Raw genomic sequence first — 25,603 nt, 5'->3', positions numbered from 1 at the left:
ATAACTATTAAAATTGTAATACTCATTATAGACCAATAACAAAAGATGAATACAAGTCACGTTTGATTTCTGCAATTACAAGAGGTGCTCAAAGTGGTTACCATCAGCATCCAGACACTTCTGATTACAGCGAACTACTGTTTGAGCAATGTTAACCGAAGTGTCCACTGTATACATTTTTTTGGCTCCCCCCAGTAGATAAATAGGGTGGATGGTAATATCCTGATGTTGCAGGCACAGAGCCAATATCAGAATAAGTTAAGGTTCAGAGTAGAAGGAATGCAGGTCAAATCATCATGAGCTACCAAAACTCCTTCATGCCACACCCACCAACCAAGGTGCCCTGAAGCTCTTAAGATCTGCTACGGTATTTGTCTCTCTCTGTGCCCATCTCCCTGTGACCACCTCTGCGGGGTCAGAGTCAGTACGAATGGCTTCTGCTCCCTTTTTCCTGTGTCCTATCATGTCCCCTCCCATTGTTCGAAGACCGCACCCCTTGATGGGCTCTTCCCTACTTACTGCTCGAGATTCCGAACTAGGACTTGCTAACATTCTCGTAGATGACGTCACTGATGCAGAGCTGCTTCCTTTTCTTCATCCACATCAGTTGCACACACTGGTGGATAAAAATGTACTGCTCCTGGAGCAAAAGACCAAACTAGGTTTCAGAGCAAGATATTTTTGTACAAATATATGCAAAGATACACTATTTTAATATGGTGACAGTATTAAATATAATGATTTGATGTCAAAGGAAATAATTTTCATTATTATGAGATAATTTAACAGCTAGAAGATCCAACTGTAAAAATGTTTTGAATAAGAATAGAGTTTAGACCATCATTACTTAATGCTAAAGGCAATGAACATTCAATCTATAGATCATGGGGCTATTTTGAAAAAAAAAAAAAGTCTGTCACTTCATCATACTCCAAAATAAATTCCAGGAAGTTAAATGAATTAAGCCATAAAAACAAAAAGGCAAATATAGGTTAATTCTTCTCTGATTATGAAAGGATTTTCTAAACTTTGAAACAATGTAATAAATTACAAATAAAAAATTCAAACTACCATATGTAAAAAAACAAGTGAAAAGACTGAAATAAAGGGCAAACCAGAAACTGGTAGGGAAGAATATTTTGTAGAATTATGACAAAATGTTGATACTTTTATTTTTGTTTAAAATTCATTCGAAGCAGTAATGTGCACACTTAAATTGACAAATATATAAATAAAAAACATCAACCACTAACCCAAATATTCCTGGAATGCATTGACTGTGTCTTTTTTATTCATAATGCCAAGCACTTAATTTGTGCTTATTAAATGTTTTTTGAAGGAAACTGAGGAAATATTAAAACATATGGAAAAAGGGCCAAGTAATCATAAATGTAAATTGAAACATTTTTGTTTTCTTATAAAGTGAGCAAAGCTAAAGGAAAAAAGTAAAATTCAATAATGACTTGAGTTTTCTGAAGCAATCATTTTTTAGCTGTCATTGGTAGAAGTATAATAAATAAAGTGCTAATAAATAACACTGTGGACACAGATAATCATAAAAAAGTGGGAAAGAATACAATTTAATATCCTATAAAAAGAAGAATGGTTTAAGTGATCAATGGCATATCTATAATAAAACACTATTCAGTCTTTTAAATGAAATTTATATAGTTTTGGGAATAATACACATAGCAAAATTCTTAAGTAAAAAATTAGAATTTAAAGTTAGCATATATATGTATAGAATACGAGCATAATTATGTTAAAGTTATAATTAAAGGAAGACTGAGATATGACATATGCCGAAATATTGAGAGTAGCTATCTTTGTACCATAAAATCAAGGTAACTTCATGATTCTTTCGCCTTTGTTATATCCCAGACTTCTCTATAACTAATACCATTAGAAATAACCTTTAAGTAAGACCCAGTCAAGATATCCATAGGAACTTAACGAACCTTTTGCATGCCACCTTTATACAAAGGATAAGGTTAATACTTCAAAATTTACTGGGTTGATTCCTAAGCTTAACCTATATTTTTCAACAAGATTTAGAGAAAAGATCTGCCCTTATTTTGTGATAGTATCACATCAATAATGAGCTACCCCTTCTTATCACACATCACTCCATTGTTTCCTGTATTTTGTCAGATAAGGCCTGAGACGGCCTGGTTTCTCAACCCAGAACTACTCAGTGGCCAAACTCTGTGTCAAAAAAAAAGGTCGGGAGACCACAGGAAAAGTAAATAAAGACTATTTGCGGATAGGTCCCTCAGAGGTCCTGAGCTACCCAACCACCCCTCAGGAGGAGGAGCTACTCAAAGCAAATCCCTAACTGACCTCCAGGGAAAGCCTATTAGAGGAAAATCAAACAAAACATTTTCTAAAAATAGAAGACAGCCCCAGAGAGGCGAAGCACTTTATGGTTTCAAAGCACTTAACTAGATTTTATCATTTCAGGTGACGTGTATTTTACCGCAGTTATGAACATTGTCTTTCACATTTTACAGATGAGGAATGGCAGCTTTGAGAGGCAAAGTGAGTTGTACAGTGGCCATGCTGGGACCCAGGCCTTCTCCGAGGGTCTGGTGTGACGACACCTACTTTCTCTGACTACCCTTTGCTGCTCTTGTGGACCAGCCCATAAGGGGGATCTGATCAGCTGAGAAAGGGCAAGAGGACACATTAAAAACAACCCGTGCAGCTGGGTGCAATGACCTAAAATGTGCATCTGAGGACATGACCAATTTAATCAGCTCTATTTTTATTTTTTTATCGGTATTTTTTTGGAGGGAAGGATGGGGTCTCCATGAGCCTGAGTGAGGCTATGCATCTTCTCCTTGTGCCAGAGGACTGGAAGCATTTAACCTTTCCCACCATTTTTAGAGGGAGTTTGGGTGGTGGAATCCAGGTGATGGGCCGTAAGGAAGAGGTAGGAAAATGAGAAACCAGCCGTGGGAAGAAACCTGGTACACAATACACAGGTGGGTGATATATACACTTGTACATAGAGTCAGAAATCAGCTGGAGAATCATTCTGACCTCTTGAAAATCATTAGTGTCAAAGGGGTACTCTGGGATGATGAAGCTGAAGCAAATGTTTTACTCTGCTCTTTACTTATTAATACCAGTAAAGCAGAAGGCAGCAGGGCTGGCACGTGAATGGGCTCAAGGAGTTTGTTTAGAAAATCCTAACATTCAATATACAAGTTGTATTACGAAATGTCTAACAACAAAGGAAAACAAAGGTAAATGGACAAGATGTTCCAGACATACATAAATAAATAACTCAAATTACAGAACATCCACTGTAAAATCCTGGGGAACTCAAGAGTGAAGCTCAAAGGTTGGGAAAACTACTAGCAACCTGTGGTGACCTCGCCTCTTTTGCTGACTTTTCCTTTTCCCACAAGTGTTCAGGAAAGGGATATAGTACTCTAAAAAGACTGTTTCCCTGGAGATGTCAACCTAAAATGCTGCTATAAACAAAGAAGTCAAACAACCAAAATTTGATGCAAGAAAGTTAGGGAGAAAACAACATTTTTGTCAGCTTTGCAGAGAAGTACGTGGTGGCTATTCTAGTTCTGTGATTACCACACCTGAAGAAAGATCGCGGCATTGAATTGGATGAAGGGTCTGCCATGTGAAGGTAGTATTTAAAAAGGGATTAAGATTCTGTACTGGGAAAATCAAAGCAAACAGGCTATAATCAAAGTCTATAAAGTTATAAAAGGTATAAATTAAGTCAATGTGGCAATTTATCAAATCCAAAATGCTTAAAATAAAGAGTGGTCCTTTGAACCTTTGAAGGTTGGGGATTAATATATATAATGGGGAGTTTTAATCACATATTAGGATATAAGTTTATGGAAGTGAAAGCCAAAACTATGGACCGATTCATAAAGCACTGTTTAATCATTAGGTAGTGGGCTTCTCTGGGAAAGTAGGCCATTTTAAACGTATCAGAAGGCAATGTCCACCGCAGTAAATTACAAAGCAGCAGGATCGGGATGTGAGTGGGCCAAGGAAGTGAGGACACAAATACATGACTGACTTCCTAATCAACCAGGAGACATCTCATTGTGGATGGGTTACTCTGTCCAAAGTGGTATGATCCTGCTTTAGCTCAGAAATAAACACACGGGAACGTCTGTGCCAAGACTTGCTCAGATGAGAATGAGGAGGAGGCAGGATAGAAAAGTCAAAAGGGCTTAAAGGAGAAACCTCCGAAGCATTGAGACGGAAGCCATTCCTGCAGCCTTTTTGAGTTATACTGACATCTAGTGGTGCTGCATAGAAAAAGCATGAGGAAGACCACGGCAGCTTTTAATCTCTTAGAACTTGAGTAACAGGTCAGGTCAAGCTGTGTTTTACTCTGTTCCTCCCACACATACTCCTTGAAAAAAAAGGGGATTATCGTATGCCCGAAGCTAAGAAACCGCGAGTATGGCTGGGTGACTAGGATTACGAACAAGCTATTGTGCTTAGGTTTTGGGGCCCACACAGATACACACAACTGCTGCCCTGAGGTGGTGTGATGTTGTCTGCTGACTCTGGCCCAGGCTGCCACTCCAGCCTGAGTACATTCTGAGATTTCAAGAAGGGAGGAGAGGACTTGGGAGAAGAGGAGGAAGAAGGAGCACATAACACGGCCGGATATTTCTGGGGATGCTCCCATGTTGTTATAATGTTAAGTACATAGATTTAGATGGAGAGAACTGTCAGTGCTGGTACGTTGGGGGCTGGAAAGTCTTAAATCATAAAGAGAACGGGAAGCATAAATCCAACCCGTGATCATCATCTAAAGTGAATTGGGGCAGAGTATCACACGGAGGACAAACTAATGACAAATTTTGAATCAAATACAGCATTTAACATTAACTCCGCCGGCTCCACTTGGTGGAATCTACCCAGATTGGCTGTTACCTGCACCAAACTCTCACTCTGTTCAAAGAGGTTTTATTCTATTATAGATATATCTATGTGCTCTGAACTACTAAAGGGCATATGACGCTAGTAACAGTGCAAGCAGTATACAGTGAATAGATGTCTAGAAGATAATATCTATTTCTTTTATACCTTGAAGCAGTTTGAACGTGCACAAGAAGAAGCTGGGGATAGCAGATGCACAAAAGTTTTAAGCCGATTGTTTTGAAACATTAGATGGAATAATGGGACGTTTTTCCAGTCAAGGACAAATTGAAAGGTACATGCTGATGACATTCCTACCTCTGTCTGTACCATGGACATCCGGTATGACCGCATTTCTGACACCAGCCCTAAGATGTCCACAAACTCATGATCCCGAATGTGTTGCAAGAGCCGGTCCAGGGCGATGAAAGTTCCTGTTCGGCCGACACCAGCGCTGCAAGAGTGTTCAGACAGCACATTACTCAGACAGTGCTTCTGCACTGTGGAAAACAGACTGGTGATTTAAAAACACCCACTCAGGAAGTACCACTGAGAAAAACGGAGACTAATGTCCTGGCAATATTTTCCACTTAGCTGATTTTTTAAGTATGCAATTGTGGTAGGTGTGTCTTCTAATGGCATATTTCTAACTATCACTGCTACTTCCCTTAAAGAGGTTGTGGGTCTGCATGGCCTCGGCCAAAGCCTCCCCTGCTCTGTCTGGGGTTTTCTGCTTCCTGAGGAAAGTAATGATTCCATATGCAGGCAGCTGTCTTCAGGGAGCTGAGACACCCACAATTCTAGTCTTCTGAGTAGTCTCAGAGGTAAGTCCTCACACGCAGCTCAGAAGTCGTGTTGAGAAGCCCACACCCTAGCTTTAGCTCTGAGGCCATAGCAATTTGTGTGCCTTCAACCCTAGGTCAAATTTACCATCTCAGACTTTCCTTACAGCACATCTGTCCTTCTAGTAAATTCTGGGCCTGCTTCCATCTCCCAGTGATCTTTTAGGTAGTTACTTCAAAATCATATTTTAGTATTTGGACTCAGTCTCCAAATCCCAGTGTTCAGAGAATAGCGGGCAGTGGAGTGATTCGCACTGACCAATAGCCCACCACAGTTTTACATGTTAAAGTCAACTTTGCTTTTCTTCCGATCACTCATAGATTGAAGTGCCAAGTGGTTCCAAACTCTGAATTACTCGTATGACGAAATGTGAGGAAAAAGGAAGTAAAAACTAATTTATATGCAGAATTTGCTGTGAGAGCAATCCAACAGTAAAGGCCTGTAGTTCAAAACCCTAATTTGCTTTTCCTACTGGACAACTCTTTCCTCCTAGAACTTATCTTCTTGGATAAAATGTCCTGACCCTGGGTGAACACCTGTAAAGTCACATCCAGAACAGTACCTGCTGCTTACTGTGAAAGGAACCATTAATTTGACCACGTGGTTGAGCAGCTTTATTTTCTGCTCTTGGAAGGAACTGTGTGATACTAGATAATTTCATCTGATGAAGCAAATTTTTAACCTGTGAAGGCCTAAGGTGGACTGACAGCAAGGATACCCTCCCTGATCAGAAAGTTGACAGCTTATAAAGCATTTTTCTTTCCAGGGAGACACATACTTCTCTCCCTCTCTCTTCCATCAGTGAACACCCAGGCTGCCCCCACACCTTGGCCATTGTAAACAATGCTGCAATGAACATATGGATACACCTGTCCCCTCGAATTAGTGTTTTGAGTTTTCTTCGGGTAAATACACTGAAGTGGGATTACTGGGTCCTTCACTGTCTCTTCTTATTGACTTTGTTTTAAAGTTTATTTCGTCTGGTGTAAGTATTGCTACCCCAAGTTATTTTGTTTTTGTTTTTGATTTCCATTTTCATGAAATATCTTTTTCCATCCCTTTACTTTCTGTTTGTGTGTGTCTTTCAATCTGAAGTGACTCTCTTGCAGGCAGCATATGTAAGGGTTTTGTTTTGTTATCCATTCAGCCCTCCTAAGTCTTTTGATTGGAGCATTTAATCCATTTACATTGAAAGTAATTGTTGACAGATAGGTAGCTATTGCCATTTTATTATTTATAATTTTGACTTTTTTTTTTCCATCTTAAAGAAGAACCTCTAACATTTCTTGTAATACTGGTTTGGTGGTGGTGAACTCCTTAGCTTTTCCTTGTCTGGGAAGCGCTTTATCTATCCTGAGATTCTAAATGATATCTTTGCTGGGTCAAGTAATCTTGGTTGCAGTTCCTTGCTATTCATCACATTGAATATTTTGTGCCAATCCCTTCTGGCCTGCAAAGTTTCTGTTGACAATGTTATGGGAGCTCACTTTTAAGTTATTAGTTGCCTTTCTCTTGCTGCTTTTAGGATTCTCTTTGTCTTTAACCTTTGCCATTTTAATTATAATGTGTGTAGGTGTGGGCCTGTTTGGGTTCATCCTGTATGGGACTCTCTATGCTTTCTGGACTTGTATGTCTATTTCCTTTGCCATGTTAGGAGAGTTTTCAGTCATTATTTCTTCAAATAGGTTCTCAATCTCTTTCTTTTTCTTTTTTTTTAACCCCTGATTGAATGTGTTACACTTGATGTTGTCCCAGAAGTCTCTTAAACTCTCCTCATTTTTTTTGGATTCTTTTTTCTTTTTGCTGTTTCAGTTGGGTCTTTTCTGCTCCCTGGCCTTCCAAATCACTGATTCGATCCTCTGCTTCATCTAGGTTGCTGGTGATTCCTGCTAGTGCATTCTTCTTTTCAGTTATTGTAGTCTTCACTTAGGACTGGTTCTGTTTTTTATGGTTTCTATGTCCGTTTTTAATGCTTGCTATCTCTTTGTTGAAATTCTCACTAAGTTCCTTGAGCATCCTTATAACCATTGTTTTGAACTCTGTTTCTGGTAGGTTGCTTGTCTCCACTTTGTTTAGTTCTTTTTCTGTATTTTTCTCCTGTTCTTTCATTTGGGGTACATTTCTTTGTTTCTTCATTTTGGCTGCCTGTGTGTGTTTGTTTCTATGTATTAGGTAGATATGTTGTCTCCCAGTCTTGGCCGGGTGCCTTATGTAGTAGGTGTCCTGTTGGGCCCGGTGGCACATTCTTCCTGGACACCTGCTCCGGGTGTTCCAGGAGTGTTTCTTGTGTGGTTGCATGTGCTCTCCTGTTCTAGTTGAGCCTTGATTGCTATTGGCACATCAGTTGGTGGGACTGACCCTCAGGCTGACTGGCTGTGGGGTCTGGTCATGTACACAGCTTATGGGCTGCTGTGCAAGAGGCTTATCCCACTGAGTGATATTTGCCCCAATGGGCTCTGGTACCTGTTGAGACCACCCTTTTTGTGTGCCACTTGTGGGGCTAACTGGGCAGTTCTCTGTCGTGGTCTGAAGCAAATCTCCAAGTATGTTGGTTCTGGGGCCTCTTGAGAGTTCTCTGGTGCAGACCCAGGTCAGCCACTGCGTGTGACTAGCCTGAGGCTAACTGCTGGAAGCTACAAAGTGCTCTGCGATTGTTTGCTGCCTGTGCTATCCCTGGAGGCACATGGGAGAGGCCACACTGTGAGCCAAGAATGGCTGCCACCAATACTAGGGCTGAAGTAGCTCTGCAAAAAGCCATGACACCTGGAGGTCTGCTGCCACCTGCTGGCTCCCTTAAAGGTCAGCCACTGATAGAACCTCATGAGGTACTCAAGTGGGCAAGGCAGAGTGTCAGGGAGTCACTAGAAATGGGAAGAGTTGTGGTTACCAAGTTAATACAGACTCTGGTTTGGTGCTGGTACTGAGCTTAGAATGACTCAGCAAAAGTCTGACAGCACACTGAGGCGAGTTGTTGCCCCCCCGTGGCCTGTGGACTCTGATAGTTTTTCAGTAAAGACTGCAATGCAGGAGTGGCTGGCTACGTGAACTGAAAGTACCTCAGGCAGTGTGGGAGTTTGTTGGGGTGGGGTCTCAGCTAAGTCAGCAGGGAAAAGCAGCTGAGCTCACCAGACCAATCAGATTCAGATTTGGCCTGTGGGGGCGGGCTCAACATAGGAAAGATGGCGGCTGCCTGCTGGTTGCATAGGAGAAGGACCCCACACCATGAAAATGCTGATGGTCCTCGAATCCTCCTCCTGAAGCCACACAACTCAGTCTGCCCCCTGTATGTCTCTGAGGCCCCGTGAGTCACCGCCCCTCCGCTGGAGCCCAAGGTGAGTGCCTGCGAGCAAGTGAATCTGTGCACAGGCTATGTTAGAGGACATCTGAGTTCTCACAGCTTTCTGTCACACCCCACAGTCAGAATCCTCAGTTTTTTGCAGTGAGATATTGTGGGGGCTCCTCTCCCACAGCCAGTACTCTAGGCTAGAGAACCTGGTGTTGGGGGTTTGGGTCCCTCGCTCCTCTGGGGGGAAACTCCGTGGTGGAGACCTCTCTTCTGATTCTCAACTGCCACAGGGAAGTTTGGGGCTTGTTCCGCGTCTCCACCCCTCTTACCAATCTCGATCTACTTTATACTTTTAGTTATAGGAATTCTGTTTGGCTAGACTTCAGATGGTTCTCCAGGTTGATTGTTCTATAATTTAGTTGTAATTTTAATGTGTTCACGAAAGGATGCAGGCACAGTGTTTATCTGCTTCTCTATCTTGGATCTCCTATCTTTAATTTGCCCTTATATTTGGTCATGTTTTAAGCCGCTCAGAGTTGTTGATAGGATAGGGTAATATCACATAGTGCTTAAAGGCATGGCCATGGAGACTGGTGTGCTTGGATTTGAAATCCCAACTCCTCCACATCCAAGCATGAATTTGTGTTAATCCCTTAACCTCTCTCGTCAGTTTTTTTTTTTTCAATTTGAAAATGGAAATAATAATAATATCTATTTCATAGGCTGTAGGATATCAATAGCCATCTTATAAGTAAATTAAGTATCTAGAAGACATCAGTTAATTATACATTTTTAAAAGTCATAATTCATTTAATTATGAATTGAATCTGATCAGGGGTTTATGAAATGGTGGGCTGTTTCCTTTAGGACACAAAGCTCATGGTGCTGAACAGACAACGCATTTGGTTAGTTTACCTGCAGTGCACGACTATGGGGCCTTTGCTCTTAGTAGCTTGCTGTCGGACCACATGTACAAACTGTAGAATACTTTCTGCAGCATTTGCTGTAGGCACACCGTGATCAGGCCATGCGGTGTAGTTAAAATGCATCACATCTTGCATCTCATCAGCCTTTAGGAGAAAAAGCCAAAACAAGCATTAATCTCTCAGTTCACTGTTAGGATGGTCCAGGCCTTCCACAGCAGCTCATTAATGGCGTAAGAAGGTAAAGACACATTTTATTCCTGGTCTGTATACTTCCCTTTCCAGCTCTGAGCATTGTGTCTGGCACAAAGCAGAACCTGAAAGAAAAAAACAACAACTAACGTCTAAAGCTTCAAATAGTAAAATAAATAGGTGAACCCATGCCTCTGTAGAGATAAGAGCTTAAGCAGATTAGGGTTTGCTTCCTGGCTCCACTATTTAGCAATTGCACCAGCTTTGGCCAATGAAGTAAATACTGTGGCAGGTACTGTTGGTGCTCCCTTGGGTCCTCTTTGCCAGGCTGCTGCACCCTTTTCCCAGCTGCTATCAGCAAGAAAATAGCTATCCCCTTCTCCCCATAGTTGTCTTCCACCAAGGTGAGCCGCCTTGCCTAAGAGGTTGTGTTCTCCTGCTGAGGGCAGTCCACAGCTAACCAGTGACTGATACTGGAGTCATTTTGGTTGCCCAGAAAAGTTCATGAAAATGATCACTCTTTTCAAAGGCTGATGGTCAGCTTCGCACAAAGACTCGAACATTATAGGATGTATGTATGTACACACATTTGAGCACAGTTGATCTGAAAATATATCCAGCTAAACTACACAAGATGGTTCAAAAACAGGAAACACTTAAAGTGTCACTAGTCTTTCTGTAGCTGCTAGGCAGAAGTCTTAGTAGCAGGGTGATCCCTGTCAGCTGGATAGAAAGACATTCACACGTCAAGGGAACAAACGAGTTATTGTTGTTTTTTGTCTCCATTTCTTACTCAGTTTCTGCCAAGTTTCAAGTAGTAGAAAATGAAAAATTGTGTGTTATGGTCATTTTTCTGCTTTTTGTTAAATGAGAAAACTTGTCGTTACATCTTATTTAGTCATTCCATAATTTCTCTTACCCTAATTTCTTCATTTATGTAATTTTACCTTGTTGTATTCTAAAGGTTTCCACATATCAATATGGAGGGAATAAAAAAAAGATATAAACAAAAAATGAAACAAATAGAAAAACTTATTCATTAGCACACCACAATCTTCTTTTAGCAATTTAACCTTTATGGAGGAACTTAAATTTAGATTCTGTCTGTTTGTGACCAAAAGGGGGCACTCTGGGACCAGGTGTTGCTTGTAACTACGGTATAAACACCTTACCAGAAAACACTATTCAGCTTTTCATTCTTATGTCTCAAGCCTTTCACATTGTTGTCATTGAAAGGTTAGTGTAAGTAACGAGAGCGTGTTGTTCCTCCTCAGTCAGGCCTGATGAGAAATGATTCACTGTGTCTTCTAATGCCCTGGACTAATCTGAGATGGAACAGTGTAGTCATTTTTAGCATCTCCTCAGGCCTGCATGGCCAGCCATTTCATCCACACCGTTCTCAATGACATGGGACACAAGCACATTGAAAGTGGGTTTTTCTCTTGAAGGTAGCAGTGTTTCAAAGCCCGAAGTGCTCATGATCTTGTATGATGATGGGTTGGTCTCCTGACACCTGGGGGTTCCCTGAGCATGAGAACAGCACCTGAACTTGTGCTTCATGACTTACATAGTTGATCCGGAAATGTCGACAGGCCCAGTCATCCTGCTCTTTCTCTGAGATCATTTCCACAGTGATGTCTCCGTACGCTATGGGTTCTTCTGTGAATGGCCAGTAATGGTCACATTTCACCTGAGGTGAAAGGAAGACAACATTTTCAAACACACAGGCTAGGGAAGACATGAAGTCTGTGCTCACTTAGGGCAAACAAAAGTCCTTGCGTCTGAAGAACTGTATATGATTATTATGAAGATGAAAAATGAAGGAAGGAGAATAGTTTGTGATGTACAGTGCACACTTGATCCATGGTAGTGTCTGATACGGGTTTTGCTAAGTGGGGACCACCCCATTACGTACTTACCCTCCTTTTCTCATTGCACTGAGTGAGCATGACAATAATCTGAGATTTCTGTTGTAGGACCATCTTCCAAAAGTCATTTCTGGTTTCAGGCAGTGGCCCCTGTGTGGCAATATATTCCTGGGGTGAGTTGTAGCCCTGAAAGATAGGTGACAAAGTTCTCACTTAAGAAGCCACTGTCAACACCAAATGGTGTTCCACACAAATAAGAAAATACTAAAAATTTACTGATGATAAACCTGGCAAAGGATCACAAACCTATGTAATGTATTTTCCTTTTCTCTGATGGTGGAAAAGGCCATGAGAGTAACTAACCATATAGGTCTGTGTGATTTTAAGCACAGTTCTGGGGAAGCCTATAAAATCACACCCACACCGTTTTTTTAAATTTGTTTGTTCGTTTTTATGATAACAACCACTATCTTTATTGGTATTTTAAAAACACAGGTGCTCAGGTGAAACCTTTTGAGTTTGGTTGCTGACAATATTTAAACCCTTAAATCCAAGAAAGAGGATCTTTAGTATAATTATCTACTTTCACTTTCACTAGTCCTTTACAAGAAGTACGAAAACGAATCTCTGGGCTCTCTTTCCCTCCCCCATTCTTTCTTCTAAAATAGAATAATGAAAACTGGTTGTTTAGTAGGAGGATGGCTCTCTTTTTAACCCTTTGACACATTCCTGTCGTTCAAATGGTCTTCCTCTGCCTGGGCTGGAATGTGAATGTCCGTGTTTTCCAATTTATTTTTTATTGCTCTTGTTTTTACTAACAGGGATGTAGTTGGCATTGATGTAGTCTGCTCCTTCCTCTTCATTCATGGACATTAATCTTACGCGACTAAAGTCATCTGTAAAGAATAAGAAAAAAAGTTATTAAAAATCAGAGTGGAAGAAAGACTTGTCTTGATCCTCTCTTCTCAATATCAAGTAAAATTGTCAGTGATAGAGTAGATAAAGTTTATTTTAGCTACATATTTTAGCCATACGTCAATCTTAGTTTCTTGCTTAAACAAATATATAAATATCTCCCAATCACTATTTTTTTCCCACTCGTTCTCCTGTCCGTGGAAGTATTATCTCCATGTTTTGGGGGAGATTGTGCAAAATATTTATAGAAACTAAAATTCTGGTAGATTGTATGGAAGGCTATGGAATGGAGCCTAAATACATGATTTCCATCTTACGTAGGGACATCTAGAGAATGTACTACCTTTGGGAAACCCAGAAGAGGAGATGGAGTTGCATGAGTTTTTTGTAAATAGACTTCAAGTAAGAAAATTCAATTCTGAAATGTGCACAAATGTAAGGTGTTATAATGATATACTAATTATCATTAATATTTTCTCAAGAAACCTTATTAAGGAAAACGTTCTCTTCCTAGAGCTTTTTCAGCTGCCGTCTTTCTACTTTTCCTCTCTTTCTCAGCTCCCCCTAGAGTGTAGCAGAGAAGAAAGTTAAATCTATATTGAAATATATTTTAATTGTCCTGTTATTAATCTATATTACTTTTTCTTTGAATATTGCTTTTATTACAGAATGCTAAGCAACAACAGAACTTTCCAGAAGTTAGAAAGTAGAGGCATTTTAACGCATTACACCTCTTTTCCATTTGCCTCCTTCCGATGTCAATGAATTAACTGAAAATATTGTATGAGGACACAAATTATCTTATCCCTAATTTAGTTAAGACTTTTTGATGTCCAATGGGCCAAATGGTCAGTGTTTCCTGTTCATGTAAAATTCATTTAAAAGCATAATAATTATATCTTCCTTAGATTTTATATGATTCCATAGATTACATAGATTTTATATGATAAAATCTAATGCCATCAAAGAACAAATACAATCAATGCAATCACAGAGATAGCCTTGAGGATCCAGACCACAACGGGTCTGGCCAGAGATTGGTGAAATTGATTAATTTGCAATAACAGTTTTCAACCTTTGAAAAACATGAGTAGGATTGGCACTAGTGACCATCTTACATGGTAGGATGTTTGTGTAACGATTTTTACATCGGTTCAGTGGTAGGTCTGCAGCAAAGTGTGGAATATCCAGTCCAATCAATTTTAACTCCTGTAAATGACAGAGAATAGATTTGAGATTTCTGTATATGGTGTGGACTGGATTATCGTTCACATTGGATTATTCTAACTGTAATAGAATTGTAACCCCCCACCCCCTTGTCATATGATGTTGCAGTGCTCCCTTTTGCGTTAGAGTGTACTTCTCCACCCCAGTCTTGTCTACTTGCTTTGGCCAATGAACTTGGGTGGAACTCATGTCCAATCAGAAGCTTTAAATATGCTTGTTTGGTTTAGTTTGCCCTCTTCTGCTTCTGCCATCTGCCATGAAAAGAACATGAGCAGAGAAGCTGCGAGTCCCTAAATGAGGAGACACAGGGGTGGCCATGACCTGACCCATGGCCTGAAGCAGAACTGTCCCTGCTACCCCACAGATCCACAAGTGAGAAAAATAAATGTCGTAGGTCACTGAGATTTTGAGGTTGTTTCTTATATAGAATTATTGCAGTCATAGCTGACCAATATAATACATTAATCCCTTGGATAGCTTAGCAATCATTTGGAGAAGGTATATAACACTATTTGTGTAATAACATTCAGGGTGTGTAAAGTTGGAAAACCGAAATCCGTTTCAGATTTTTGGAGGTATAGGATAACTGAAATTTATGCAGTTTGCATAAATATTTCCTATTCTATGAAGAAAGGTAGGTCTTTCTCTTTCAGGCGATGAGCCTTAGAGAAGGTAGTAGAAGAGAGAGTGAGGAGCAAAGTAGGAGTATTTTCCATGTAACAAGACATAGGATTGACAGTCACTAAATATATGGCAAAGAAACCTCAAAAATAAGGATGAATCAGTAGTGGGTAGGCAAACCCTTCAGTGAAAATAAGAACATCCAGATATCTGCCTGCCTGCGTGTTATCATCTGAAGATGCACTGATAGGAAAACTTTTATGTAAACAGACAATCATCATACTTCACCAAGGTTACGTTACTAGAAAAGGGGGTTTCTAAGCTGCTCTATCATGTGTATAACAGGAAAAAAGGGGTTGAAGTCAGGCCACATGGATTTCCCTGAGGGCATTTTTCACACTGAGGTCTAGGTGAATGGTGTTCCCGGGAATTGTATAGTGCACGACAAATGCAACAGTTTTAGTTAAATTCCCAGACACATTTGAGGGAAATATTAGTAAACAGCATTAGAACCACCTATAAGTGGGATTACCTATATAGTACGCACTTTTCTATAAGACTATTAAGTGAGGCAGTAGAGAAACCACTTGTAAATTTTACTTATATAGGATATTAATATTGCAAACAAGTTTTACTCTTCGTAATTCCTCCCCATTATGACTTCACCGAATCATTCGCTGAAGGAATATTTCTCAGGGGGAAGACTTTTTGAGAGTCTGAAAGACTTTTAAAGAGAGTTGGAGACATTTGACTGTGTTATGAGAGATTGAACAGCGATATCTCTTTCATGCCCTTTGTGTTTTGATTCAAGGGCTCTTTGCAAAACATATGCTTTAGAGCTCTAGTTCCTGGGCCTTCTGCTACTTCCACATAGAAGCTCCTTGGTAGCTCAGTGTGTGTGCTTAATGGCATGGAGATGCAAGCCTGCAGGGAACACGAATGAACTGACATAAACTGTTCAGATTGCACTCTTCCTTTGCTTCTGCATCACTTGGCTTTGCAAGCTCACAAAATCTCAAGCTCTTTGGCCTAAATTGAAGCCAATTGTAAGGCTAAACTATGCAAACCTTGATCCTCAATTCACAAAATTAGAAGTTTTTCCATCTTAGGCAAAACCTTTGCTTACCAAATGCCTTTAAACAGAAACGTGCTGCTGTTACTTTATTACTTTTTTTTTTTTTTCAATTTTAAAGGGTTTTCAAAGACTGACTATATGGTTCTTGTAAGAAATGAAACTTAGTTTTAACAACTTGAACCAAATGGTGTTATTTTTATGTTAGTCCCTTTTGGCAGCTATAAGCATATTTAAATGATGCTTCCATTGCTTAAAATATTTTGGAAATCTACCTCTTTTAGAGAGTGCCTTTATAGATAGTGTGTCACAACATCTGACTTATTTTGGTGTGCCACCTATAAATTGTAGGGTCTTGGAAAAGCAGTTCAAATCTCATTAACATCAGTTTAATTATTTGTAAGATAGGGTTGGTAATGTCTCCATACTTCACTGGTGTGTAGTGAGTATCAAGTGGAGTGATTAAACTCAACATTTGATAACAGTTGTGAAATGTTTCTGTTATGCTTCCTTGTTTGCTTTGCTTTGCCTGGCTCCATATTTTCTCCTTCCTTTGCCATTTGTACTAACAGACCAAAAACTCTCTCCCTAAGTCCCCAGCTTTGAGGACAGACTGATAAGCCACAGGAAAAGGCCTCAGATATGAAAAAAAAGAAACGGTGGAAACAGATTGAGGCTGAGAGCTGGAGCACATATGGAAACTGGCTAGCTGATAGAACTTTAATTGTGTGTTGCATCCCTGCTGTAAAAGCCCTAAATTGATAAGAGGGATTTAATTGGCTGAACACTGTAAATGCAAATTGCCAAAACAGAATTGCAGCAAAGCAGGAACTGCATGTATATACAAAATGCCTTGCAATCTTTCGTAATTCAGTCTGTCACTAAGTGGAAAATCGAATTCAAAGTTTCCAGTTCAGTAGCTTTGCAGTTATTTTCTTTCCAACCATATGGAATCTCCAGAGGCTTAAATCTTCAGAGAGTCAAAATATGAGGGAATGGCCTGAAACCAACATAAATCGTTTTTTAATTTTCTTTTGCCAGTTTTGTTTCTAATATAATTTATCATCATGTTATTTTTCTAGGCCACATAGTCATCCATAAGAATGGTGGTCCCCCAAAAGATATGTCCACATCCTAATGCCCAGAACCTGTGACTGTGGCCTTATTTGGAAAAAGGGTTTTTTCAGATATAATTAAGTTAAGGATTACGAGACGAGATCATTTTGTGTTATCCATGTAGGTCCTAAATCTAATAACAAGTGTTCTTATAAAAGATAGAAGAGGAAGGAGTCATTTAAGATAGAGGCATACGAGTAGATCTGAGATATACAGCTGCAGGCCAAAGAATGCCTGAAATCACCAGAATTGGAAGAGGCAAAGCAGGAGCCTTTCCTAGAGACTTTGGAGGGAGCATGGCCCAGCTAACACTTTAATTTGGGACTTCTGGCCTCTAAAATTGTGAGAGAATAAACCTCTTGTTGTTTAAAGTCACCAAGATTGTGGTAATTTGTTGTGGCAGCCCTAGGAAAATAATACCAAGGTCCACTGGCAGTCTATGTCATGTGGCTATGTTTGAAGCATGAAGATCTTGAAAAGCAAAGCACAAACATATGCTGCACTAATATGCTAGGGCTGCCATAACAAAGTCCCATACACTGAGTGGCTCAAACAACAGAAATTTATATCTCATAGTTGTGCAGGTTGAGAAGTCCAAGAACAAGTTGCTGGCAAGGTTTCATTCTAAGGCTCCTCTTGGCCTGTAGATGGCCACCATCTTGCTGTGTACTCACATGACCTTTCTGTGCTGCTGGTGGAGGGGACGGGGAGGAGAGAGCATGCTCACTGGTGGCTCTTCGTATAAGGGCACTAATCCCAGGATGAGGGCCCCATTCTCATTACCTTGTCTAAACCGAACTGCTTCCCAAAGGCCCCACCCCCAAATACCATCACGCTTGGAGCTGGGACTTCAACATATGCATTTGGGGGCACACCGTCAGTCCATAGCATGTGCCATCACCTTCTGAGAAGAGCACACACTGTATTCTAGCTTCAATGTCAGGAAGTGACAAGCGCTCGATGTTTGTTTTGACATAGGTTGGACGTTACAGTCAGATGAGCTAGATTACTAGATTATAGAACAAGTGAGGAGAAACAATGTGATCAGTGCCATTGACAGAAAAGTTTCCATCTGTGGCAAGTAAAAGTCCAATGGATTGGGCAATGTCCGGTTATGTTTCAGGTAAAAACTAAGGGAGAAGAAAGGATTTATAAGCAGGTGTTTAGTGAGGTGCTGTATTACTTTCCCATTCTGCCATAACCAAGCAGCATAAACTGGATGGCTTAAAACAACAGAAATGTATTGTCTCACATTTCTTGAGGCTAGAAGTTCAAAATTAATGTGTCAGCATGGACATACATCCTCTAACCTATATGGGAATCCTTCCTTGCTTATTTCAAGCTTCTTCCTATTTGGTTTGTTGGAAATTTTTGGTATTCCTACACTTGCAGCTGTGTCTCTCCAATCTCTCCCTTTGTCATCATATGGCAGTCTCCCTGTTTGTCTCTTTATCTTCACATGGCTGCCTTTTCATAAGGACACCCGCCATATTGAATTAAGAGCCCACCCTACTTCAGTATGACCACATCGTTAACTGATTACATCTGCAAATGAGCTTATTTCCAAATAAGGTCACATTCTGTGGTACCGAGTGGTTAGGGAGTCAACATACTTTTGGGGAACACAATTCAAGCCTAACAAGTACTGTAATGGAAAAATGGGGTGCAGTAGTGATGGCAGTCTTGGGCAGGTGATGAAAGATGGCTAAGAAGAAAGTCAATCTCAAGAAAGTTTAGGAATAGCTCTAGGATGAGATTTAGGGGCAACACTCCAATCAATGAACCAATCACTAGTACTGGCACTTGGAAACAGAGACTAAACCTAGGAAATTAGAAATGAGAGGGAAGAAAACGCAGGTCTGGGAACAACATAAGACCCCTGATGTGAGAACTGGTGGAGAGGGTTCTAGACGACTTATTTCAACAAGGACTACAGGTAGGTCTCCAGTGAACTGGACTGAAAAACAAGTAAAAACAGCTGCAAATGGGAGATATTACCAGAAATCAGAGGTCACTTCTTGTGAACTATGTGGCAAGTAGTGTGGTTTTGTTTTCATCTTTGCAGACATATTTCTCAACAAAGATGGTGAGGGCTTTCACTAGCTTTCTGATCAAACACAAAGCACAGAAATTAATGGCAGCACGAACAGTGTATGTCATGGGCTCTCAAATTTCAAGCTCTAAAATCTGGCTCTTCAAAACCTTTCCCACAGGTGACAAGAAATGAGGAATTGAATCTAATCCCTGGGTCCAAACTTCCTTAAAAAAGGATGTATATTTTTGTGAGAAGCATAATCAGTTTTTCTAGTAGATGCAAAATCAGATGCAAAGTGAAAGAGGAATTTATTCAGGGAATGCAAATTAGCAACTTGTATAGCTTCATGTATGACTTAGAGCTGTACTGGTAATATATATAAATCCAGATATTAGTTTGAATTTACATAATGCTTATTAATGATGTAATTTCTCAATATGGGTGTGATATTTCAATGTCAAAATGAATATAAGTATTAAGCATTAATATAAACAGAACAAATAACTGTTCATCTGCTGAATTTAGCTAGACCAGCTGATTCAGCCATCTTAACTAACACTCTGTTGGATTCCCATTACAGCAAGAAATAGTTTTTTTTTCTTAAGCCTCAATTAATTATGAATTTCAGGAAAATTTGAGGGCTGCCATGTGAAAGGTCTGACATACACCCTGAAATCAGGTATCAGAGATGCGCAATGCATCTTTGAAAACAGAGGAGGATACCCTGACACTGAACCTGAGGATGTGGGGGCGGGCAGGGCTAGGGATTGACAATATCTGGGGACGTGTCAAGTGAAAAAGGAAATGAGTCAGACCAGTGGGTCACTGCTGGAGCAAATGTTAGTCCTAAATAAACAATCTGAGCTTGTGATTTAAATAAAACAGACTTCCGGAGAGTAATTGGTATTTTCTTAACCCAACAAGAATGTAATATCAGGACTTGGCGCCAAATAAATTACATACAATGGTAGGCTGAACTACATCAATGGTTCACAAATCACCTATGACCAATATTGTTCTAAGAACAAAGATATATGAAAAAAAGCTCCATAAAATAAATATATTAAACACTTATTCAAATCATGATGTGATGGTTAACTTTAGGTGTCAACTTGGCTAGGCTATAGTGCCAAGTTGCTTGGTCAAACATCAAGTCTTGATGTTACCTGTAGGTATTTTTTTAGAAGCAATTAACATTTTAGAATCATTAGATTTTGAGAAAGGAGATTACCCTCCATAATGTCAGTGGGCCCCATCCAGTCCGTTGAAGGCCTTAAGAGAAAAGACTGAAGGAATTCTGCTTCCAGACTGCCTTCAGACTTGAGCAGCAACATCAAGTCTTACCTGGGTCCTCAGCCTGCCCTGCAGATTTCACACTTGCCATCTCCTACAGTCATGTGACCCAGTTCCTTAAAATAAATCTCTCCATTTCTCTCTAAATCCAATTATCATCTATCTATCTGTCTATCTATCTATCTATCTATCATCTATCTATCTATCTATCTATCTATCTATCTATCTATCTATCTATCTATCTATCTACCGTGTTTCCCTGAAAATAAGACCTAGCCAGACCATCAGCTCTAATGAGTATTTTGGAGCAAAAAATTAATATAAGACCAGGTCTATTTTGCTATAATATAAGACCTGGTCTTATGTAAGACCGGGTCTTTAATATAATATAATATAATACAATATAATATAATACTGAATCTTACTTTAATTTTTGCTCCAAATGACGCATTAGAGCTGATGGTCCGGCTAGGTTTTATTTTCAGGGAAACAGGGTATCTATTATTTCTTATTCTGTGTCTCTGGAGAATCCTGACTAACACACATGAGTTATAAAGCGTGGGTGTAACCTTGTCCCATAGTTAGTCCACTGTTTCTCAATGGAATACTGTTGGCTTGGGACAATTCTTTGTTGTGTGGGACTGTCCCATTTATTGCAGAACATTTAACATCCCTGTCACTGTCCCCATTAAATACCCTAGTAGCTGACTCCCAAGTCATTATGACAACCCCAAACACTCCCACATCTCTCCAAACCCCTCCTAGGGAACTGCCTGGTACTGGCCCAGTTACAAACTACTGATTTAGTTCAAACTATATAGATGAGCAAACTGAGGTGATGAGAAATTGTGATTTTTTTTTTTTCAATTTTAATTAGTAACAGAATGGTAGTGAGGACCCAGGTTTTTGGAGTCCTAGTATAGTACATTCCTACCTCCTTTATAAATCCTATGAAATAAGCCTAGGTGTGTTCATTTATACATTGAATGTATAAAAGCTCTCAGCATATTATAAACTGAGCATTTAGCAAATAAAATTTGTGACTCTACTTTTCGCATTTTTGAAGCATCTGCAGCTACGATCTAATCACTTATTGTTTGGTTCTCCCAGTGTTCTCTCTTTGAAAATTGAGTTTGAGTGGACATCATGGCCTAGGCCAGCCAATCAGAACCCTCCCCTGTGATTTTTCAAACTATGAAAAAGAACGAGAGCAACTGCAGGATGTGACACTCTGGGATTGGTGGTGGTCATGTTTTCTACTATGAGAAAGAGGTTGGTTTGTAGAGAAAGAAAGAGAGGCCAAGACAGAGTAAGAAGCAGAAATGAGAACTAAAAAGAGGGGGTTTCTGCAAGGGTCGTGGCCCTGGGTCCAGTCATTCTCGTGATGGAGCTGCTGCCCTACCCGCTTCCTGGTTTAGCTACTCATCCCTTCCTTAGATTATATGACATATATCTTTTTCATTTTTTTCTTACCAGAAAATAACTCATTGCATTTTAAAAAAATACATAATGATGCGATTTAGAAGCACAAGAAATAGTTACACTGGGGTTTCATGGCATACACTGGGCAGTACTCCCAATCCTCCCAGCCAGGGCAGTGATCTAGTTGTGCCACCAAGGTCATGTAATCCTGTAACAATTAAGAAGAGTCTGTGGCTTCAGTGAGGTTGAATGTGTACCAACATCACAATTTTCATCACCATCATCAGAATGATCTAAATATTTTTTTCCTGAGTTTTGGCTTAGTTTTCTCCTTTCATTTATATACTTTTCTGAAATGCAGTCTTCATCATAGATCTCCAATTCAAGTCAAATTTCTATTCTTTCAGATAAAGCATTTGGTGCAGCATCTATAATTCCTTATGTACCTGCCTGCAATGGGTAACTGAGCAAGGCTCTATGTGGAATTTCTCAAGACACAGGTAGTTGTTAGGGGCTTTGTGTTTGATATGTATAAGGTTCTTCTCATCCTTAAGTTCCCTGTTAGAATTTCCACACCAGGATTCCTGCTGTTTGTTACAGACCAAAGCTTTCCTTGGCTGATGGGCAGAAAGAAGAAATGAATGTGAATAATGAGGAGAAAGCAGTTACATTCTATTAGGTTGGTACAAAAATAATTGTGGTTTAAAAGGTTAAAAAAAATTGCAATAACTGCATTACTTCTGCACCAACCAGTACAACCTGGTGTTTCAGAGGAAAGAGTGACTTTGAGGTTTTTTTAAAAAATTCCCAAATATTTAGAAAAAAATCACTTTATCTGTCCCTTTTCCCTGGTTTCCCTGAATCACAAGCCGCTATATAGAAACCTGAAGAATGTGAAGCCATCCACACTCTGTTATGTGCTGTGAAATATGCGCGATGGAAACCTAGGACCAATTGTAGTCCTCATACTGCTGAGATCCTACATTTACCCATTGCCATCTACTCTGACACATGGTCTTGGACTCAAACAAATATGTGTGCTTCAGAAAAAGCAGGAGTTGCCAATTATTTTCTTCTACACAAACCATATGTAACTCTCTTTCCCAAATTTCTCTAAGAAAACAAAACCTCACAAAGAAATATTAAGTAGAATGCTGAGAGTCCTATAGCTATAAGAGCCCTACCTCAGACTCTTATATACCCAGAAGATAAAGCAGTCCATTTCACCCACCCTTGCTGTAGCCTAAGTGGCGTGAAAAACACACTAAAAATCCCCTGAAAGTAAAATTCTGTTTTAGATTTCAATCCGCAGCTTGCTTTCCCCTGCACACTTGATCGCCTTGGTTTTCAGCAATGGCTTCTCCTATAACTACGTTTGTTCACCCCAGTCCCTGCATCTCCTTTCCTTCATTGGTGCCACCCAGGCCCTGACCTAACTAAGGGTTGACATCCTATCTCTGTACCAGCAGATTAGACACCCCTGAACCCAGTTACCAAACTGCTCATTATGCATCCACAGCACAAGCACTGTCCAAAGAGCAGGGAAATGACGCCGATATGAACCTGCCAATTTCTATGCCCTATCTACCGGAAGGCAGAAACTACTTATTTACTCACCTCGAATTGAAGAGAAAATTTATAGTCAGAATCTTTGGCCATATCCTTGATGTAGGCGTCAAAGTCATCCAGTTGAACTGGGCTTTGTTGAACACAAAGAAATGCGTGTTTAAAAAATTCTGTTGGTAAGTATTATATCTTGTTTAATTTCTCAAACATGAACAATTTTCTCAGAGAGAATAGAAGTTTCACTTCTTAAAGGTTAGCATTTTTTTTTCTTTCCTTCCTTCCTTCCTTCCTTCCTTCCTTCCTTCCTTCCTTCCTTCCTTCCTTCCTTCCTTCCTTCCTTCCTTTCTTTTCTCTTTCTTTCTCTCTTTCTTTCTTTTTGGTTAAAGTTACCAATCCTTAATATATTGTAATTTAAAAGAGCCATATAGAGAGGGTGCCAATAAAATGTATACAATTTGAAAAACTGTATTAAAATTACGCTGATGGTAACCTCTTTAAGCACCTCTTATAATTGCAGAAGTCAAACATGATTTGTGTTCATCTTTTGTCATCGGTATATATTGAGTATAACAATTTGAATACCGTTTTTTCCTTTCTTAAAATGTGTGTACATCTTTTGGCACCCTCTGTATATTAAACTTCCTTGAGACAGAAGAAACACACTATAGATCACAAATATTTGCATATGTCATCTTGCTGCATTGATGGTTGGGGTCCACGTGGCCAACATAATGTCATGCTCCAGACAAGAGAGCCAAGGCTAAGAGAGTCAGGTGAGTAGTCCAAGATCACTTGGCTACCGAGCCGTAGAACCATGGCCAGAACGCAGGGAAGATGATTCCTGGTTAAAAGCTTTCTCACTTCAAACTTGCCATCCTTCCAAAAATTGGCTAAATGTGGGACTCCTGTCCTGGAATGAACTCCATGAAAACTGCACTCACTGGGTGCTGTCTTTGACCAGTGCATTGACCTTAAAGCCAGATTTAATAATTCTAGTTTTCATCTCAATAGCAGGAAAATGGGAGCATCCATAGGGAAAGCAAACAAGAAAATATTTATAGGCTAGAAAAAAGCAAAAGCAGAAAGAAGAGAAAAAAGGGAGACAGAGGAAGAACCAGGAAATAAAAGTATGAATGTCAGGGAGAGAAGGAGAACGGTAAGAAGGAGAAAAAGCAAGCTGCAAGGGAGCAGAGATCAGTAGGACAAAGATTTAGAGGGGAAGGGGGAAAGAGAAGGTAAATGGAAAGGTTGGGGAAGGGGGTAAGCTCCTCAGAAAATGGCTTTTAGAGAAGGAGGCAGGATTAGAAAGAAAATGAGAGGAGGGAATGAGGAAGCTGTTTGACATGAGGTTTTGGCTTGTGGCCAGTTTCCACCACACTACACCCCACCCAAATTTTGTCCACATCCTGCTTTTCTTTTTTCTCTCTGCCTGGGTCTTGGGAGGAACAAGCCCCGATAGAGTATCCCCTTTTTCGCCCCCACAACCAATCCTTTTCCTGCCGTAGTCTATATCTCTCTACCTCACTTAATAATCCAACCAATAATTTTGGGCAACAAAGTTTTTCTGTTCCTGTCAAATCACTTTTTCCAGGTGACTCTCTCCGTTTAGTCTGGTCTGGTCTCTCTACATCACTTGATATATGCCAGTGGAATGTGTACTGATTTGAAATAGATTTAGGAAAAATATTATTCTGTTATCCATACACATACACCAAAAACTGTCATAATAATTTTCTATTTGTCAATGATAAATAGACATCAACTTTTCTTTTGCATCAACTTTTCTTTTGTATTATGTACTTGATTTCCACCCCCCCGCATTAGTATAGGTGCCATAGATCTAGGTGGAACCCCTAATTGCCTCATATTAATTCACCAATATTCTATCCTAGGCAAGCATCAAGGATGAACTCTATTTATAAGAATGGTTCACTCTTCATATGTAGAATTTTAGCTACATGCTTAGTGGTGATAATTACACTTTTGAAATCAACTGACAGTTAATTTTCACCCATCAGAATCTTAATTCTTATGACTTAACAGTTCAGTAGATAAGTGAGAACACAGGACAGCAAGAGTAATTGTCTTTTTCTATTTACTATAAAGATTTCCTGAGACAGCATTTCTCAAAGTGTTTATTATAACATCTAATATAGTAAAAGCCTTTCCTTGCAATAAGCACAGAACTTGGAAATACAAATTGGCAAAAATTTTTATACAATTTTGATGTAACTAAAAATTAGATTTTTTTGTAGTTTCGAATAACAGACTTCCTTCTTCAAGACTTTTATAATTCTGAACAAGACAGTTTTT

General features: G+C 39.7%; 1 protein-coding gene across 2 annotated transcripts in view; it reads right to left on the bottom strand.

Moving 5' to 3' along the window:
- The window catches only part of PTPRO (protein tyrosine phosphatase receptor type O), a 203,180-nt gene that overhangs the window by 2,505 nt on the left and 175,072 nt on the right, over positions 1–25,603 (bottom strand). For both annotated transcript variants that reach the window (XM_033118746.1, XM_033118747.1), the window contains 8 exons: positions 23,342–23,423; positions 14,057–14,147; positions 12,843–12,919; positions 12,075–12,209; positions 11,723–11,845; positions 9,956–10,110; positions 5,230–5,365; positions 520–640 (listed from right to left, as the gene is read on the bottom strand). In XM_033118746.1, the coding sequence (XP_032974637.1) occupies positions 536–640; positions 5,230–5,365; positions 9,956–10,110; positions 11,723–11,845; positions 12,075–12,209; positions 12,843–12,919; positions 14,057–14,147; positions 23,342–23,423 (904 nt within the window). In that variant the 3' untranslated portion in view covers positions 520–535. The remainder of the gene's footprint in view (positions 1–519; positions 641–5,229; positions 5,366–9,955; positions 10,111–11,722; positions 11,846–12,074; positions 12,210–12,842; positions 12,920–14,056; positions 14,148–23,341; positions 23,424–25,603) is intronic.

Source organism: Rhinolophus ferrumequinum, chromosome 10 (assembly GCF_004115265.2).
Source record: "Rhinolophus ferrumequinum isolate MPI-CBG mRhiFer1 chromosome 10, mRhiFer1_v1.p, whole genome shotgun sequence".
Lineage (NCBI taxonomy): Eukaryota > Metazoa > Chordata > Mammalia > Chiroptera > Rhinolophidae > Rhinolophus > Rhinolophus ferrumequinum.
This window is presented reverse-complemented; position numbering and strand designations above follow the sequence as displayed.